This window comes from Pipra filicauda, unplaced genomic scaffold (genome assembly GCF_003945595.2).
Source record: "Pipra filicauda isolate LSUMZ 115617 unplaced genomic scaffold, ASM394559v2 scaffold29_size4552773_pilon, whole genome shotgun sequence".
NCBI classification, from domain to species: domain Eukaryota; kingdom Metazoa; phylum Chordata; class Aves; order Passeriformes; family Pipridae; genus Pipra; species Pipra filicauda.
In genome coordinates, this window is record NW_024104420.1 from 3,685,017 (window position 1) to 3,703,323 (window position 18,307).

The 18,307-nt window shown below is 41.1% G+C and overlaps 1 protein-coding gene across 4 annotated transcripts in view; it reads left to right on the forward strand.

Moving 5' to 3' along the window:
• Nucleotides 1-414: 414 nt before the first annotated feature.
• Nucleotides 415-18,307, forward strand: part of GRAMD2B (GRAM domain containing 2B) — a 31,930-nt gene continuing 14,037 nt past the window's right edge. For all 4 annotated transcript variants that reach the window (XR_005564252.1, XM_039383106.1, XM_039383107.1 and 1 more), the window contains exons 1-4: nucleotides 415-572; nucleotides 13,736-13,858; nucleotides 17,210-17,297; nucleotides 17,615-17,681. Coding sequence is in view for 3 of the 4 variants with exons in the window: in XM_039383106.1 (XP_039239040.1) it covers nucleotides 481-572; nucleotides 13,736-13,858; nucleotides 17,210-17,297; nucleotides 17,615-17,681 (370 nt within the window). In the remaining variant the exon portion in view is untranslated. The remainder of the gene's footprint in view (nucleotides 573-13,735; nucleotides 13,859-17,209; nucleotides 17,298-17,614; nucleotides 17,682-18,307) is intronic.

Below are 18,307 nucleotides of genomic sequence, written 5' to 3' on the forward strand. Positions count from 1 at the left end.
ACGTTAGTACAAGCCGTCCAGAGGCCAGCATCGATATTTGGGCTACTGCCTGCTTCCAGGAGTCACCGGGGAAATACGCTGACAGAAACCGGGGCCGCGCTCACCGCCGCCTTCTCCCCCGGGACCGCGCCTGTGTGAAAGCGCGTATCTCCTGTCCCCCCGTATAAAACATTAAGGACGGCTTTTGTTGGAGCGGCGGGAGGCGGCGTCTCACGCGACACAGCATCCCGACTGAATAATTTAAGGCTCGTAAAGGATAGGCTGCGAGGGGAGCGTGGGGCGGCAGCGCTCCCGGAGCTCTCGGCCGCGGCCCGGGCCGGCACAGAGCCCCCGGCCGGGTGGATCGACCGGTTTTTGGCGGCTCGGGCTCCGGCCCCAGCCGGCCGAGCGCGGGGGCGGGGCGACGAGGGCGGAGCGGAGCGGGGAGGCCCGTCCCGCCGCCGGCGGAGTGCTGTGGGGCGACAGGGTGCTGCCGTGCCGATGGTGCTCATGACTGAGCCGCGGTGCGATGCGGAGGAGCCGAGGGCTGTGCGGGCCGCCGGCAGGCGGGAGAGCAGGGGCGGTCCGCGGCTGTGAGTACTGCCCGCGCCGGGACGGGGGGGACCCGCCAGGGCGCGGCTCCGCCCGGGGGGAGCGGAGGCGGCCCCCGGGAGTCGCTCGGCGGAACCGCGGCCCGGGGGCGGCGGGGCGAGCCCTCGGCGCGGTGGCGCCGCGCTCTGGGGGGCGCGGGCCTCGAAGTGCCCCGGGAAGAGTCGCCAAAGGGGCTCCGCGGCCAGGCTTAAATGGAGCGCGAACACCCCCGCTCAGCCGAGGTCCGCACCCGAGCACAGCGTTGAACTCCGAAGTTATACTTTAGGAGCAACGCGTATAAATACTGCTTCTAGTGATTTCACGCAGCAGCCTGGAAATCTTTCTGAAGTACAGCAGCTGTGTTTTATCGCTTACGGCAATGTGCATGGGCTCCAGTGGGAAGCTGTGATCCTGTCCTCTGGGTGCCAAGAAAACCCAGAGCTTTTCCAGAAGTTCACAAAGTCTGATACAGGCACGAGGCAGTAAAATGGGAGTTCAGTGTGACTTCTGTCCCACACAGAGATGGGACAAGGCAAGGCGGTGGTCGGTCACCTGCCTTGGCATGGTTCCCCACCATGGTCCTTGCCCATTGTGGCAATACCCATACTGAAACTTCTGCTTTTTAACCTAGGAGGTACTGTAAAAATTGAGCAGGTGTACATATCGAAAGTGCTTAATGTTCTCCATGAGGAAGAGGAGGCCTTGCTGGGTGCCAAAGGCTGTCGGCCTGGTGGAAGGTTAGGGAAGTCAGAGGGCTTCCCATGGGCCGGAGGACTCTCTGCACTCCCCCAGGGCTGCTGACCTTCCCAGCCTCTGATGTGACTGGGGGCATAGAGGGTTAAAGGTTCATCTCCTGCATTGGTCTTTGGCTTCCTGTGGAGATCTCAGTTGTTTTAGTTTCTTGTATGCCGTGGCAATGACCATCACGTGAAAATGTTACTGGAGTCAAACAGCTGTCTGTTTCCATACTGACCTCCCAATTCACATGGGTCTTGGCAGTCCCAAGGATAGTGTTTGAGAAGTTAAGCATCTGCAAAATAAGAATCTAAAAACTGTGGGGCTTTCTCCTCAAAAGAAATTTAAAAAGTTAACTTTCTCCTAATCTGAGATGATTCCTCTTCCCAAAGAACTGTTTTTCAGAAAAATTTAATCTTAGCCTCCAGGAAAAAGGCGAACAAGTTACCAGCAGCTAGCTCTTTCTCTGGAAAGAAACACTGAGAAGGTCTGTGGGTTTTGGAGGTTTTTTTGGTTTGGTTTTTTTTTTTTTCCTCAGCTGTTCTATCCCTGATCTCTAAGCAGGTGTATTCCCAAAGTATGTATCAGAGTGAAATCTGTTGCCAGAAATAACTTGCTTGTCAGAGAGCACTGGGAATCAAAGTGTCTTCTAAGTGTCCTTTATCCTGAATGGTGTAATCACATCAGTGACTTCACATTACAAGTGAGGCATAATTCCCAGACCTTCTCTAGACCTTCTGACTTCAAGACTTGGATCCTGATCCCCCACGCAGAATTATGCCAATGAACCTAATCAAGTTCTTCAGGTATGCAAGATCTGTATCTGAGTTTTCTTTTGAGAACAGAACTAGGAGCCCAAGACAGGGCATAGAAAGCTTGATCTCAGAGACAGTGCATGTTCACCAGCTGACGAACTGACTGTCTGTTTTGACCCCAGAAGTTTAATCTTTCAGTCCTGAATCAGCTACAGTTTTAGAAGCAAGGTCAGTCTTAACCAGTGTGATGAATGGAGAAGTCTCACTTGCTATGACATTATGACATTTTTTTAGCTGTCAATTCTTGCTGTTCAGTAGGTGTGATGCAGAGGAAAGCTGGGAGGTCTGTTACGCTGTAGGCTACAATCTTCAGCAATACTAGCCTGGGCGTCAGGAGGCTGAAAAGACCAGGGGTAGGCAAAAAAACTTGAAATGCTTTGTCTTAGACTAGAAAACTGTTGAAGCGTTTGCTGGCTGGAAACAAAGTTGAAATTTGTTTGCCAGTCCTATTTAACTAGTATCTGGATCCTTCTGAGAACCTGTTGTGTTCGTGTAACTGTGAGTTAGCTCACAAGCCAAGTAACTTTGATTTGACTAATGAGAAGTTGTACTGGGGATTGTTCAGCTGAAGAAGAGGAGAATCATAGTTTTGATTCAGCAAGAAGTGAGCTTTCCAGAAGTTGAATCGTTGAAGATTTGTTTTTAGAAAATGTTGTGCATAAGTGTGTGTGGATATGGTGGAGTTTCATTCCCTTCATGTACTTCCAGGGAAAAATATACAACCAACAGAGCTCATGCTGACCTCTATTTGAAAAAAAAGCGCTAGCACAGTTATAGAGGCTCATGGAATCTTTTTGTGTTTTCCAAAGTTCAGGAGGCAGAGATGTGTGTGTAGAGTGTGTGTGTACAGTAACCATACTTCCTGGAGATACACTTAAAGTGTTGTTCAGTTTAGAGATGGACTTGAAGCTTGATATGCTTCTGCTGCTGTCATAAAGATGTCCCTGGAGGATAGGTGCTTCTGAAAGATTGAGGCTGTAGAAGTATTTTGGGTTGGTTTTTTTTGTTGTTCAATTAGTTGTTCTTAATTATTTCAGGCTTAGAAACTGGGAAGTCTCTGTTTATCTGGCAGCGATTCAGGGACATTATACAAAAAGAGTTAAGTACGTTCATACTGATTTAGAAAATGGGCTTCTCTGACATGTTTAGTGATAATTATATATTTACAAAGTTTGCAGTAGATCTATGTGAGTTTTATGACCACAGAGGTAACACTGTGTGTAAGGTGGGCACTGTTGTTATGCAGACCCAAAACAGTGATGTGCCGAAAGTTTCTCATTATGTGGAGTTCCTCCCAAGCAAATAAAAAATTTCTGGACAGAAAAAACCTTCCGAATGGTGATCTTGACCAATACATCCTGATGTGGCCTCAGACCAAAAAGGAGTTAACCCTTGTATTTAGAGGAGATTCACTTTTCTGACCTGCAAGGGGGATGTGTTATATTTGTGGTGGCACTGGACATGCCTTAGGAGCTGTCAGCCCTGCTGCAGAGACAGCTGGTGGAACAGATATTTTAGCATTGAAAACAAGAGTGTGGCACATGAAGGAGAAATGGCAGAAGTGTAGTAGCAAGCAATTCATATTCCATGTCAGCATCAGTGTGCTTTCACCCATACTTGCTTCTTCTGAAGTCACTATAGCACTTTCTGGTGCCACAGATGGTATTTGTTGTGGTACAGTTCAGTCTCTCTGTATTGATGTGATGTGCTGAGTTCCTGCATGGTAAAATACAGCTAATACTGTGGCACATTCTATCCCCTTATGGTTACAGCATAATGTCCAGTTACTGAGTGTAACTTAAAGAAATTAAAAGGCTGGACCTTGAGAGTCTGAAAGGTATGGAAGGTTTTAGATTTTTTTTTTTTTCCTTTTGGAGTAAAAATACTTTGCAGATACTGGGGAAAATATGCTACTGAAAGCAGTGGAAAATGCTTGCAAGCAAATTGTGTACTTCTGGACAAAGAGCGAATGTGATTTTTATGGTTTGTTTGTATGAAATATTATTCTACTGTAACAGATGTTTCCTAATAACTGTTTATCAGTTGATAAGTTAAAAGAAAATTGGCTGACCTGTGCATAATCACTATTCACGAATTATTTTTTTTCTTGAAGTCTCTTACTTCAGCGAAATACAAAATGCAGAGCAGAAAGGGGAGATTATTTATTACTGATTCAAAGTTTTATTTCAGCTTTGATCCAGGTTAACTTCTTTCCAGCAGCCAAACTTCTACTGGTTTTTTTGCAAAGGGCAAAAGGTGTAGGTGTGTACTTTCAGTGGATGAAGATATTAATGTCTATTAAGTATCATATTTTTTAATTTTTCCCTGGTAGTTCTTATTTTTATAGCAAAAATTGTAGCATATGATCTGAAAAGACGGATAGGCTTGCAAATGAAACATTTAAACTTGAGGTGTCACAGGAAAGGTTTTCAACCCAGGTAACCTCTATTTGTTCATGATGATGTTTTTTAATGCCTTCTATTTTTTCCTTTCTTCCCCTTGTCATTCTTACTTTTTTCACTTTATGTGCATGCTTAAGTTATAAAAACAGCTTTTTAAAAATAATTGTTCCATGTGTAAATGCATGATATGCATCTGAACAATGTTTTCTTTCTACCCAGTTGTCTCATGTGGCTAACCTGAAATATTCCCAAATGTGCCGCATTTACTGGTTATATGCAGTCTGTGAGAAATGCTTGTTAGGCAACTACAGATAAGCTTTGGGCAGCAGGATTTATTGCTGGTATTTGACAGGTGATACATAAACATAGTATCAGAGTATTGTCTTCATACCACTATCTCCATAAATGTTGCAGTCATGTGGTTAGAAAATATGTGCTTATCTAATGATACCACTGCTGGGGTTAATGATCTTCTTGCTCTGTACATAGCTGTTGTCAAGTCCATATATATCCTTGTAAATTAATCTTTTTAGACTTGTGTTACTCTTATACCATAGAGATCTTGCGTTTGTTCTAATGTTCTTTACAGACCTCTTTTTCAGTAATTATTTTAACTGAAATTCATAGGTGCCATTCTGAATCCGGCTAGCAAAAGCCTCTTCAAGTGTTGTCATCATGGAATTAATTTCACTGCAGATAATAGGAGTATGGTAGGACAAGTGTTTCCCTGATTCTTCACTTTTTCTTTGAGGAGAAACTTCTTGCTTTATCTAGAGGATCTCTGAACTACCCCAAAATTAGAGATTATATTTTCTTGCCAGAAGGCTATAATTATGTACAAGTATTTAGAACACCTGTTTTTCCTTCCAGGTAGTGCAAGGGGGAGTAGAAGATTCCAAGAGGACCTGGGCAACTGCTTCTGGCCCACCCACTGTGTAGGGTCCTTGTCTCATCTTTGTAAAATGGCATAACATCTCGTGCTGGGATGATCATTACAGCAATAGAATCAAGTACTGGGAGGTGGGACAGTTGAATAAAAGGGGTTGTAGGGGTATGTACAAGGAGAACACAGTTGCCTTTTCTTAATTCCCTGGTAACTGAGCTTCAGTGCTGCACTGAAGTATTCACTTCCTTTAACTAAACTTCTACCTGGCACTGACTGTATTCTGCCTCTGTCCTTGAAAAATAGCACGCTAAGGTTAGGGAGGTTAATAAGGTTCCAGAAAGAGTGGCAGGAAATAATATGCAGACTGCAGATAGGCAGCAGGGAATTTCAGCAGAGCAGGGAATGTAGAGGCAGACTGAAGCCTTCATTCATCCTCTGTGGATAGAATGGAGAAGCCTTCTCATTACCTGACTATAAAACAGCAGGTCTGTACATCTGCTATAAAACCAGCCATACCTAGGCATGTCTTCTACAAAGACCCATTCCTGCAGGTGCCTCAGTTTAGCCCTCTGGGATAGACCACCTAGACAAAAGACTTGATGGTGCTTTTGTAGCTGCCATCTGTGCTGCACTAGTTCAAAAAAAACCATTTAGGTTTTTCAGCCTTTTTCTGGAAGAGAAGGAAGGTTATAATACAAAAGTTCAGTAAATAACGTAATTATATATATACCTACTTGTTTTTGTGAAATTTTAAAATACATGTGAGCATGCTATGGCCAGCATAGGAGGGAGTGTGTTTTGCCATGAAGGACAGTGTGTGGCCAGTGGAAAAGTTTATATTGAAGAAGGAGGCTTTCAGAGCATTCAGGCTCATTGTCCTAGTGACACAGAAAATAAAGTTCAGCTGGCCTTAGCAGCAATCTGGCCACCACATGTCACATCTGATTCTAATAAGGCTGTCTTTTTCCAAGACTTTGGAAGGAAAATGGTTTGTTATGTTCAGTGTCACTGTCAAAGGCACTGTTGCAATTAGTGTTGCTTAGACCTATTGTTGGGAGCTAGTATTTCTTACTGTGAAACAGTAGCTTTTGTATTAGATTATCTACATTGTCCTGGGCTTTCCCATGAACACCTAGGCAGGTCTGTAAGAAAAATCATAGATTGCAACTACAATAATGGGAAATTCAGCATTGCCAGATCCTTGGTAAACAGTGAGCCTCCAACACTGATTTTACTTTAGTTCATATCTGTCCTTGATGAAACATAAAAATGTACTCGGATATTCCTTGAAACTTCAAATTTTGTCTCCTCATTTACTGTTCCATTTTAAACAAGGAAGGTGTGATGAAATAGGGTGGATAGACACAGATGTTCATTTTCATCTCAGTTAATGTTTTTCATTTGGCCTTGTTGTGCACTATTCTTGCTGGGGAACCTTACAAAAAAAGGTACATAGATATGTAGAAGCAGAGTCTATCTTTAGTACACTTTACACTTGAAACAGGGAAATCTTATTAATGATTATGGATTATCTGTTATCAGTGCCAGTTCTCAACAAAACTGCTGCCTGATGAGCATCCTTTTCTTTGTGTATAACCTATTATAAGAACTAAAATTATTTTTTCTTGTGTACATTAATTAAAACACGTTATGTACTGCATAGTAAGTCGTTATTTCTAGAAGTGCCATAACACAGACATTGCTGGTCAAGTGATTCATGGCAGCTTCACTTTTTATAAGCAGAGAATGGAAATAAAGTGTTGGTAAGATTGCTCTCAGACTCTGCTTTCATTTCTGACTGTTCTGCATTCTTAATAACAATTGTTAATATAATTGCTGATGTCTTTTTTTTTTTTCTTAATCCTATTTCAGTCTGATGTAACTGCTTAATTTTTTTTGAAAGCACAGTTAATGCTGGAAAACTGGCAGAAAAACATGCCTCATGTGGAGTCATGTTGCTCTGGAGTTCTTCCTCCAAATACCAGAGATGTAGCTTCAGGTAATGAGGCCAAACCTTTATGCTTATGCTCTTATGATCACGCCTCATTTGCAAAGATGCTTGTGTTTTTTCACAGAGATTTGTGGTGTTTCTGTCTGACTTAAGGAGCAGCTCTGGTTGATAGATGTATTGAACATATGAATTGTATATAGGTATAGTATTTGTCTTTTTTGTTGGATTTGGTATAGAACAATTGGTAGACCAGGCACTTAAGTGCCTTTGCCCTCTTTTCTACACCCGGAAAATTTGTGTTGTGTGCTAGATTTGTCTATGCTTTTGTTCAGATAAATAGTTGTTGGCCAACCTATTGAAACTCCCATGAAAACTGCATCGTGGGAATGTGTGGAGTTGAGTGAAGATACATATGAGAGGGCTCTTGCTTTTTGGAGTGGATATATGAAACGGAAACTCATGAAAAGACAAGAGAGCTAAATGGCTTGTGTTCCTGTTCTAGTGTTAACTTAATAAAATATCTTGTTATAGTGTCTCTTGTTTCAGAGCACAGGGAATTCTTCTGGTTTGTGTTTGGTTTTTTTTCTATGGAACTTGATACCAGTCTGGTTTTGATTAGACAGGGAATACAGACAGTTAATAATAGATGGTATTTAGAGCAGAGAATTTACATACTTGCTAATGACGTCCGCAGTGTCACAGTGATCTTGCTGATGTCCAAGTGGTAAGGCAGTGTGAAACTTGATCTAGTTATTATGTGAAATGTCTATTCAGTTGGAGAGAAAAACCTGACTTCCTCTGTCTTTAAAAGTGTTAGAGGGGTTCCTCTTCAGTATTAACTCAAAAATTTCATTCATGTTTTTAATAAAGATATAGCAACACAGATATACAAAACTACTCACAAGTGAGTAATTGTGTTCCAAGAGAGAGGCGTGGAATAAAGCGTAGCAAGTATTTCTGAAATTAATTACCTTCATGTATAAAATTAGATTCGGAGTTTAAGGTCATCTCTAACATTTGGGTTCGTTCCTCTTTTGGTGGCATCTGACATCAAGATTCCAGCTGTGCCTGCAGACATGTTCCATCCTAGAAATGCATATGGAAACCCATGGTGTGTATGCATGTTTGCCCATCCATATGCCTGTTTTATACACTTAATGTGCAGCTGTGTAACTCTGCCTCCATTGTGCCATGTTTGACTGATCTCATGAGAAGAGGATTAACCTGCTTCTTGAACAACCTGAGGTAGTTAAATCTCAGTCTGGTTCATACCTATTCATATTAACAAACCCTTCATGCACGGTTTTACATCTCCACACACATTAATGCTTTGCTGCTCTCTGTATTTGGTATAAATACATCTGCTGGCTGTTTGTTTGGTATACAAAAGACAAACAAAATACTGTACTTCAGAATCAGCTGTTTAACTTCCTTCAGACTTCAGCCGTAAGTATAAGCTGTGTCCTAAGTGTATGGAATTATATAAATACCAAATTGATACATTATGGCCATCTTTAACATCTGTTATAGCAGCTGTTAAGCAGCACTCTGGTTCTGTGTGATTAGGGTAGCTGTAGGTAATTTTCTGCCTTTTTTGATAGTTTAGTGGTGTCAGTGATAGTCAGTGTTTGACTTTCCATTTACACGGTAAAAGTGGTACTTGGTCTTAGATTAAATCATGACATTATTTTGAGGGCTTGTTTTCAGGAGATGTCTTTTCTCGCATAAACAGTGCTGTGTCCCACCTAACACTGGAGCATGGCTACAGAGCTACAGGAGGCATTTTGCTTCGAGGGACCAGACTACAAACAGACAAAACAGACAACACCTAAGTCCTCAGCTTGTGCACTTCTGTTAGTTTTTCCAGTAGGGAGACCACTGTGCTCTAAGAGGACAGCGGGAGAGTTTACTGTGGAAAGGTATTTTCTTCAGTCCAGGTGTGAAGTAATGGAATTGTTTATAGTATGAAAGCAAGCTCATCAGATAAAGCACTCCAGAATCTAATTACACATGCAAAAAAAATTTGTTCAGACTGGTGTGGCATAGAAAAGATGTTTAGTGGAATGATATCTTTTGAAAGAAGACTTAAGACTTTAGTCCTAGTACAAGGTAATTTGAGATGATTGCTCCTCTACGATGTGATAGGAAAGTCAGTGTCTAGGAGGAGACCTCTGACCTGCGATGTGCTTAGCAGTGTCCTTTCAAGCACTGGTATGTTTCATCATACCCTCTTGCAGTCTTCTCTGCTTGAAGCATGTTTTCGGTTATGTCTCCTGGATTACTGCTTAGATAGATCTCTTCATCCTGCTCATTCTCCTCTACTTCCAAAGCCTGCCCTAGTCTGTCATCTTGATCACAGTCTACAACTTCCTTGTGAGGGGAAGAGGATGAGTAGACACTGATCTCTTCTGTGTGGTGACCAGTGACAGGACCTGAGGGAATGGCCTGAAGTTGTGTCAGGAGAGGTTTATGCTGGATATGAGAAAAATGTTCTTCACCCAGAGGGTGGTTGGGCACTGGAACAGGCTCCCCAGGGAAGTGGTCACAGTACCAAGCCTGACAGAGTTCAGGAAGCATTTGAATGATACTCACCCACATGGTGTGATTCTTGGCAATGGTCCTGTGCAGGGCTAAGGGTTGGATTCAATGGTCCTTATGGATTCCTTCCTTCAGAAGATTCCGTGGTTTGGGATCCTTAAATATTTGGAGTCTCTTCCTTTGGCTTTTAGTTTCTGATTAGAGACCAGTGTCAGGGAGTAAGAATAGCTTAAATAACACTATCTCTTAGCATTTGAACCTTTTACACTGCTTTGATTCCTTTGTCAAATCCTTTTGGTCTGCCAAGTAAATTCAACACAACTAAGGGATACAGAATTTCTTTGTGATGGATATTTTCACCCATGGTGTACAAGCATGGTTGTGGACAGTAGGGGAGAAATCAATTCACACTACTGGTTGATCATTTGCAGTAATATAGCAGTCTAACTGCTGTTGCAAAATTAATACTTTTTGTATGAAAGAAACAAAGCAGAACAACAGGGCTTCTGAGGTAACATGATGATTGATACGTATGCTACATCCACAGAAGGAAAGTTGCACCAACTCTGAGTCAGCTTTAAACCTTAGGGAAATTCTGGTTTGGCTCCAGTTTTACAAAAAATTGAAGTTGTAGCTAACTTCTCTGGTTATTCAACAGGCATTTCTCCTCCTGCAAAACTGATCTGTAATTTGTGGACCAGGGGACTGGTTTGTCACAACTTATTGTCGCTTCTGAACTTTTAGACCTTTTATCAGGTAGACCAAGTGGTGTCCTGAGAAAGCTTTGTAGAAGGATTTGTGTGGTTGCAGGGAATTAAAGACAGTAACCACCGTACAGTTCTGGAATTTTTGGTATTTTATGTATGCCTGAGAAGTGTTTGTGTCTGGTTCTGTACTGGGTTGTCAAAGACAACTGTTGTTTATTAAGGCTCATTTTCCAAACTGCGGCCTATTATTTTTGTTCAGTGCTTTTTGCTCAAACGGGTTTAGAAAGGACCAGGGAAAAGTTTATATTTTAGATTAATGTGTTTAATTTTTTTTCTCTAGAAAAAAATCCCATTAATATGGTACATTATAACATTCATAGGGAATTTGAATTTTTCTGGTCTGGGAGAAGATTAATGCCAAACAAGAAAACCTTTTGAAGTTCAGAAAATTTTATGCAGTATAAAGAACTTTATGCACATCTGCCAGCAAGTTTTTGTTTCACAGAAACTATTCAGATCGGAAGAGAGGAAGTTCCTCTGACTTTTAAAATATATTGATGAATAATGTATTTTTGAACTTCATTAGAATGAAACTTAGTCCACTGCCTTGGTTTATGGATTTCGTAGCACTTTCCCTTAAACACAACTAATGTTTATAATAACTTGCTTGGATACAATGTATGATCCCGTAGTAAGTATAGGCCTTGGCTTTGAAAATATTCCTTGTGACAACTGTTCTTTATTTAGAAACTAGAGACAACTTTTCTCTTTTTTTTCTTTTAGATGTTATTTTGAGTGGGTTTGCTAGTAGTACCAAATGTACAATATATGTTCAATTTGAGAAACTTATTTTCGTATCGACAATCCTGGTGTCTCTAAGTCTTTTTTCTTTGCCCTGATATTTGCAAATACAGTTCTTTTATGTGCAGTTACCACTAACAGTTGTAGTTAGCGTCACTTGTTTCTTAAATGCTCTTTATCTAATTTTTTTTATGGATTCCTGACTTTTATGCTCTTTTTACAAAGCATTTATGAATACTGACTCACGCATAAAAATGTAAGAACTGCTTTAAATTACTTGTGACTAGATAAACAATATTTTACTGGTTTTAGAAAAGGAAAGGAAGATTTCGGAAGGAATGATCTTCTCCAGAAGGTCAGCTAAAATTCTTCTGATACTTAAGAACCACCTACTAAGTGCTGTGTGAAGCTATAGTTATCAGAAGTGTAAGGACAAATCCTTAGGTAGATTTTCACTATGAGAAGAAAGCATATAGGAGTTAGGGTGAAGGATAGACACAGTGAAACCATGTCAGATAGTAGAATACAACCAACTGCTACTGCCATTGGCACATGTTACATGGGTGAGTCTCCTCACATCTGTGTTTGGGTACGTTGTCACTGTTCTCAGCTGCAGAAGACAGTCTTAGAGAGGTGACCGGACTGGTGTGAGTTAGCTCAGCATTTCCAAACACAGCTGTCAGTAGGACTGACGTGTTGAGATACCCAAACTCTCTGCCATCTGAAAGGAGCTAGGTGGAATGAGTTCAGACAGTAGAGATTCAGGAATAGTAGAAGTCAGTGGGGAAGACAGATAGGATAGAACAGGCTCATAGGTTTACCTGTGAAGCAGGGATTCATTTATGGATGAGGGAAAAGGAATAAGAGTAATAAATAAAAAAAAGCATTTAAGAGTAGCAAAGCATCTAACCTTGCTGACAGGTGTAAGTAAACACTAAAACCTGTGTTATAGGTTTTTTTGAAAGTTATTTTTAATACAGAGGTGTGAGACAGGCCACCTGAATCAGTTGCATTGCCAGGTAAGAGTAGCAGGCTGCCCAAGGCAATGATCGGCACCAGTCAGGCTTCAAGCTCAAGCAGCTACATCTTAAAACCACTGCTGTGTTATGTAGTCTTATTCACTTGGGAGTTTCCATGCTGAGCTGCTCTTTTGAAATACATGTGTGACTGAAGCTGACAATTTTGCCTCATCCTGTTCCTTATCCCACTCACGTCTGGTGTTCTCTGGCTGCCCTTGGAGCCCAAGGATTTGGGGCATAGATTAAATCAGTCTGAGAACCTCTGTTAGCAAAACTTTTGTCTTAGTAGGAAAAGAAACTGTTTGTAGTAAAGACATTGTCATGTGATGGCTGTGGTGTTGCTGTAAAATGACAGAAATTAAACATTTTAATGGAAAGCCTCTGTAAATGGGGTCATTCAAGCCAGGCATTTAATTAGTGGGCAACATAGTTTGGCTTTGTTCTTTCATACTAAGAGCATGCTTGAGTCTTTCTGAGGTGTCAGGTTTCCACAGGCAGATATTTGTATATATTTGTCATGTCACTTTAAAGTATTGTCATTCTTCAGACCCAGTTATTAATGACAGTTTTTTCAATCTAAATTTTCTGAGTTAATAGTTTATTAGAAAATTATGAAAAGAGAAGCCAGGGAGAGGCTCTGATGGCACCTCTTTCAGCCTTCAGACTCTAGTTCCTTAACATATATTTCTGAGGCAGTGACATGTGATGTGAAAAGACAATGCACTGTGGTGGCAGTGCTGCTTTTGTAAAATAAAACCAGTGCTTTTGTACTTGCAGGGGAACCTTTATTGTAAAAATTCTGCATGTGCACTCTCACAGAAGAGGTAAGTTAGAGGCAAAATAGGACCCATCTTCCTCTTGCAACATTGAACCACAAATAATCTGCTAAGCACTAGATACTGTCATGCAGGATGTTTTTCTCCCAGCTTGATGATCAAGTTAATTTCCATTAGTCATCTGAGTCTAAGTACCGAACATGGAATGCGTTTTTCCTAAACGAGACATACTCTTTGGAACAGAAACTAGAGCTACAAATTTTATGAGCGCTGAAATATCCATGGCAGTATTTCAGTTTTCCTCTCTTGCTGAAATTCTAGTACTGGAGCTAAGAATACTGTTCAGATGCATAATACAGTCAAGTCAGTAGATGAAGACTTTTCAGGACCTTAATCTAAAAGATATGTCATAATTTTGTTCTTTATTATGTGCTGTATTGCCAGTATGTTGCAGTGGCATTTGACATCACTATGAATCCTGCAATACACATCGCTATCTGGATTTCTAATTATTTGTTTATTTTTCCCTCTGCAGTTCAGATGGAGAAAATGGAACAGATGAAAAGAGAAAGGCAGGAAAATTGCCTACTGTGTTGCTGCAGACCCCCACCAGTGAAATGGAGTATTTTGATGATCGGAAAAAAGTTGATGTTGCTAGGTAATGTCAGAAATACTGTCACTTTTCCTCTGGTCAAATTATTAGAACGGTTACAACCCATTAAAAAAGCTAGACTGACTAGCAATATTTATCAGACATCCTACTTGTGGGTTAGGTTGCACACTGTGCAAATAAACAGGAGTCAGCCCCACTTTCCAGGGTTGCTCTGTTACTCAATACAAGCAGTCAGAATAGTGGGAATTTAATCTTTGAGCTGGCTTATTTTCCCTGTTCTAGGAAAAAATACATTGCACTGTTTGTTGCCATTGCTAGTTACATCCCTTTCACAATCAATTTGACAGGCAGTCAAACTGAGCTGCAGTTTGAGTCCTGGCCTGTTTCCAGAACACTTTCATGCTGGAATATTGATTGTCCATGGTAAAACTATGACATAAGTTTTCATTTTAGATTCTCAGTTCTATATTGCAATAGATTATTGTAATGTCTCCACAGAAACAGTCATTATTACTTTGTTGGAGAACTGGAATGCATTTTAAACTCTTCTAAAAGAAAACTAAGTAATACTAAAATCCCGCTTGAATGGTTTGCACGCAGCTTTTGCATCCTTTTCACTTTGAAATTCACTGAGCAGTGAATTCAAAAGTCAGTGGTCAACCTGACACTGTGGATTTGATCACAAGGCAAATATTTAAAAGACATCACTTAATTTCATGAAGCATCTTTGAGGAAAAGGTATTTGAAGGAATATGTCATTACTTTTTTTTCCCCCGAGTCTTTCTAGTGTTACCTCTCATAATGTAATTGATTGTGTTTGGTAGGGGTAGGCATGAGTTTTTTGTAACTTGTGCTTTAGATAAGCACAGAAATACATGTGCACATGTATTTCAGTGTTTTCTTCTCTGAGGAACCACCTGAGATAATGCAGCCACTTCCCCTCTTATCTAAGTCAGTCCTACTATACAATCTCTTTCCAGCTGCGTCTCCATTATACTTAGGGTTTCTGTTCCTCTCAGCCTTAGAGATTTTATTGTTATTTCTGAACCTCTCAAGTTTAGGCAAGTAAAGAAGACTTGTTATGCAGGATATGGTGCAGTAATAGAAACTTCTCACAGAATCACAGAATGTGCTGATTTGGAAGGGACCCACAAGGATCACTGAATCCGACTTCTGGCCCTTCACAGAACCATTCCCAAGAATCACACCATGTGCCAGAGAGCACTGTCCAAACACTTCTTGAATGCTGTCAGGCTTGGTGCTCTGACTACTTCCCTGGGGAGCCTGTTCCAGTGCCCAACCTGGGTGAAGAATCTTTTTCTAATATCCAAGCTAAACTTCCCCTGACACAACTTAGGCCATTCTCTCAAGTCCTATCACTGCTCACGACAGAGAAGAGATCAGTGCCTGCCCATCCTCTTCCCCTTACAAGACTGAAGTGAGGTTTCCCCTCAGTCTCCTCCAGACTGAACAAACCAAGTGATCTCAGCCACTTCTCATACGGCTTTCCCTCAAGGCCCTTCACAATCTTCGTTGTTCTCATTTGGACACTCTCTAATAGCTTAATATCTTTCTTATGCTGTGGTGCCCAAAACTGCCACAATATTCAAGGTGAGGCTGCCCCAGTGCAGAGCAGAGCAGGACAATCCTCTCCTTTGACTGGCTGGTGATGCTTTGCCTGATGCCCCCCCAGGACACGGTTGGCCCTCCTGGCTGCCAGGGCACTGCTGACTCAGATTCAACTTGCCATCAGCCAGGACCCCCACATCCCTTTCCATGGCACTGCTTTCCAACATGTCATTCCCCAGTCTTTCTGTACACCCAGTGTTGCCCCACCTCAGGTGCAGAATCTGACACTTTCCCTTGTTGACCTTCATACAGGTGGTGATGGCCCAGTCCTCTGATTTGTCGAGGTCTCTCTGCAGGGCCTCCCTGCCTTCGAGGGAGTCAACAGCTCCTCCCAGTTTTGTCTCATCTGCAAACTGCTTAGTATCCCTTCCAGTCCTGCATCCAAGTCATTTATGAAGCTGTTGAATAGCACAGGGCCCAAGATGGGGCCCTGTGGAACCCCACCAATGACAGGTCACCAGTCTGTTCACTGTTACCCTCTGTGCTTGAACCGTGAGCCAATTGCTCACCCCCCCACATGATGTGTGTATCCAGCTGTGTGCTGGGCATTTTGTCCAGAAGGATCCTGTGAGAGACAGTGTTGAAAGCTTTATGGAAATCCAAAAAGATTACATCAGCTGGCTTCCCTTGATCATCTACATGAGTTACCTTGTCATAAAAGGAAATCAGGTTTGATAAGCAGGAATTTCCTCTCTTGCAGCCGTGCTGGCTTTGACGAAAAACTGCGTTGTCTTTCAGGTGTTTTGCAACACCTCCCAGAATAATCTTCTCCGTAACTTTACGAGCACCTTTCTTTCCCCATTGTATCTTTAGCACAGCATGTTCTTCAGGTCATTCAGTATAAGAATCCTGTGATGTGTTTTTACTTCTGCTCTTCAATCTGTAACTGAAGGCATCTGAAAAAGAGCTACCTGATTTTTATAGTGTGTTGATATGCATTTGTTCTGTGCTAAATAGCTCTCAGAGGTAATGTTCTCTTCCTGATTTATGAAACAATTACTGAACCTCTCTGTTTTTCTGAACAGTCCAGGCCATTAACTCCTCCTTTACAAAACAGACAAAACTTATTTTCTCAGCCATCCACAGAGACTTTCCTCTGTACTTGTTCTTCTCTAGAGTTGTATGATGAGTTTTTTTGTTTTCCAGTATAAATACCTAGAGCTGTACAGGTACAGCTTCCTATACAACTGGCACTCAGAATTTCGTTTAATCTCCTCTAGGGTTGCTGGTTATCTTAATGATTTCATTACGCTACACAACACAGTTCATAGCCATCCTCTGACTTGTACATATGTGTTTCTTCTCTGTTGCACTTTCAAATGAGCTCACTTCCTGTGATACACATTCATAGCTTTCCGCACACTACCTTTCACTTTCAACTACTAAGTTTTATCTTACTTAATCGTGCATTAGTAAGGAATCTGCTTAGTATTAGTATTTCACATATTGCCAAGAAACAAATTAACGTGAAGCTAAACACTGTAATAGCTAATTCACTAAGTTGTAAATTGTCTTGAAATTTTTTTACTTTCTTACAAGTAAATAATTTAGAATATCTCTTCTAAATTAAAAGTCCACCTTCAGGGAGAACTGGCGTAATTTAAGAATAAGATATACTCCTCTTTATTTCTGTGTAATTCTTAATGAATTAGATAATAGTTATTTAAAGGATTAATATGTTTCATGGAAAAGTACATCCTGTTGGTAACATACGAAGACTAATGAACTGAGGCCAGGCTTATACCAGATGCTTTTTTTAATCTTCAGGACAAAGAGCAGCACAGATAGTCCAGTCCTGTCAATGGATATCAAGAGTGACTCCAAGATTGAAAGGAAAAAACGTGCCTCAAATCAGGTAGGGCAGAGAATTTACTTGTTTGTTTACATATGTTAAAAATAAACACATAACTACAATGAGAGGCCTTTTGTTTAGCAATATTATAGTTCATGGTTGTATAATGGTATAGGTTCCTTTTGCATCAGTGTGTTAAAGTTTGGGTAAAGCAGATTATAGAGTTAATAGCCACACAGAAAAAAAAATGAGGATTTATTGTAAAACAAGTGGGCAAAATGAGAAGGTATGGGGAGGCCAGGAAGTGGAGCAGGTCACTCGATTGTCAGACTGTCTAATAAAGTATGTGTCTTTTGGGTGTGGGGCTTTTTGTTTTTTAGCTGAAGGCAAATGCACACTTTCATAAGCTGTTTCTAGATGTTCCCATTGATGAGCCACTGAAACAAAGTAAGTATTAATCCCTGTGTCATTGTTGGCTGTGGATCCTAGATAATGTAGTTACCCAACAACTGTGGTGCTGTACAAGAGGAACTACCTACATTTTAAAAACCTTTAACTCCAGCTGCCTAGAGCTTCAGGGCCTTCATCTACATGCAATGGCCTTTTTGATGTAATCTTGCAGATCTTAAATCTTTGCGTTTTGGGCTTGTTTGGGAATAGTAGCCCACTTTGCAATACTTAGCAGAGTAGCCTAGTACAGTATTTTTTGATACTGAATCTTCCTTACTAAAGGCACTACTGAGACAGCACTGGTCAAGTGATTATCTTGAGTTTTTGCTGTTGATGATGCTTTGATACTTAAAAACACTAATACAGAAAGGACATCAAATGTTTAAATATTGTGCTGTTGCCCGTGGTACTTACAAGGGAATTCTACATAGACGTTTATAACAAATGTTTCTTAAAAGTAATACAAGGAAGGCAGTTCATGAGTGAGAAGTGGTTTGCTCATGTCTACTGCAGTAAAAGCAGTATTACTTTATGTGGATTCTGCCTCTGGTCATCTAGTTTAGACAACTGCTATAGAGCTAGAAGTTTAAAGCTAAAACTTTCGTTAAACCCTTTACATTTAA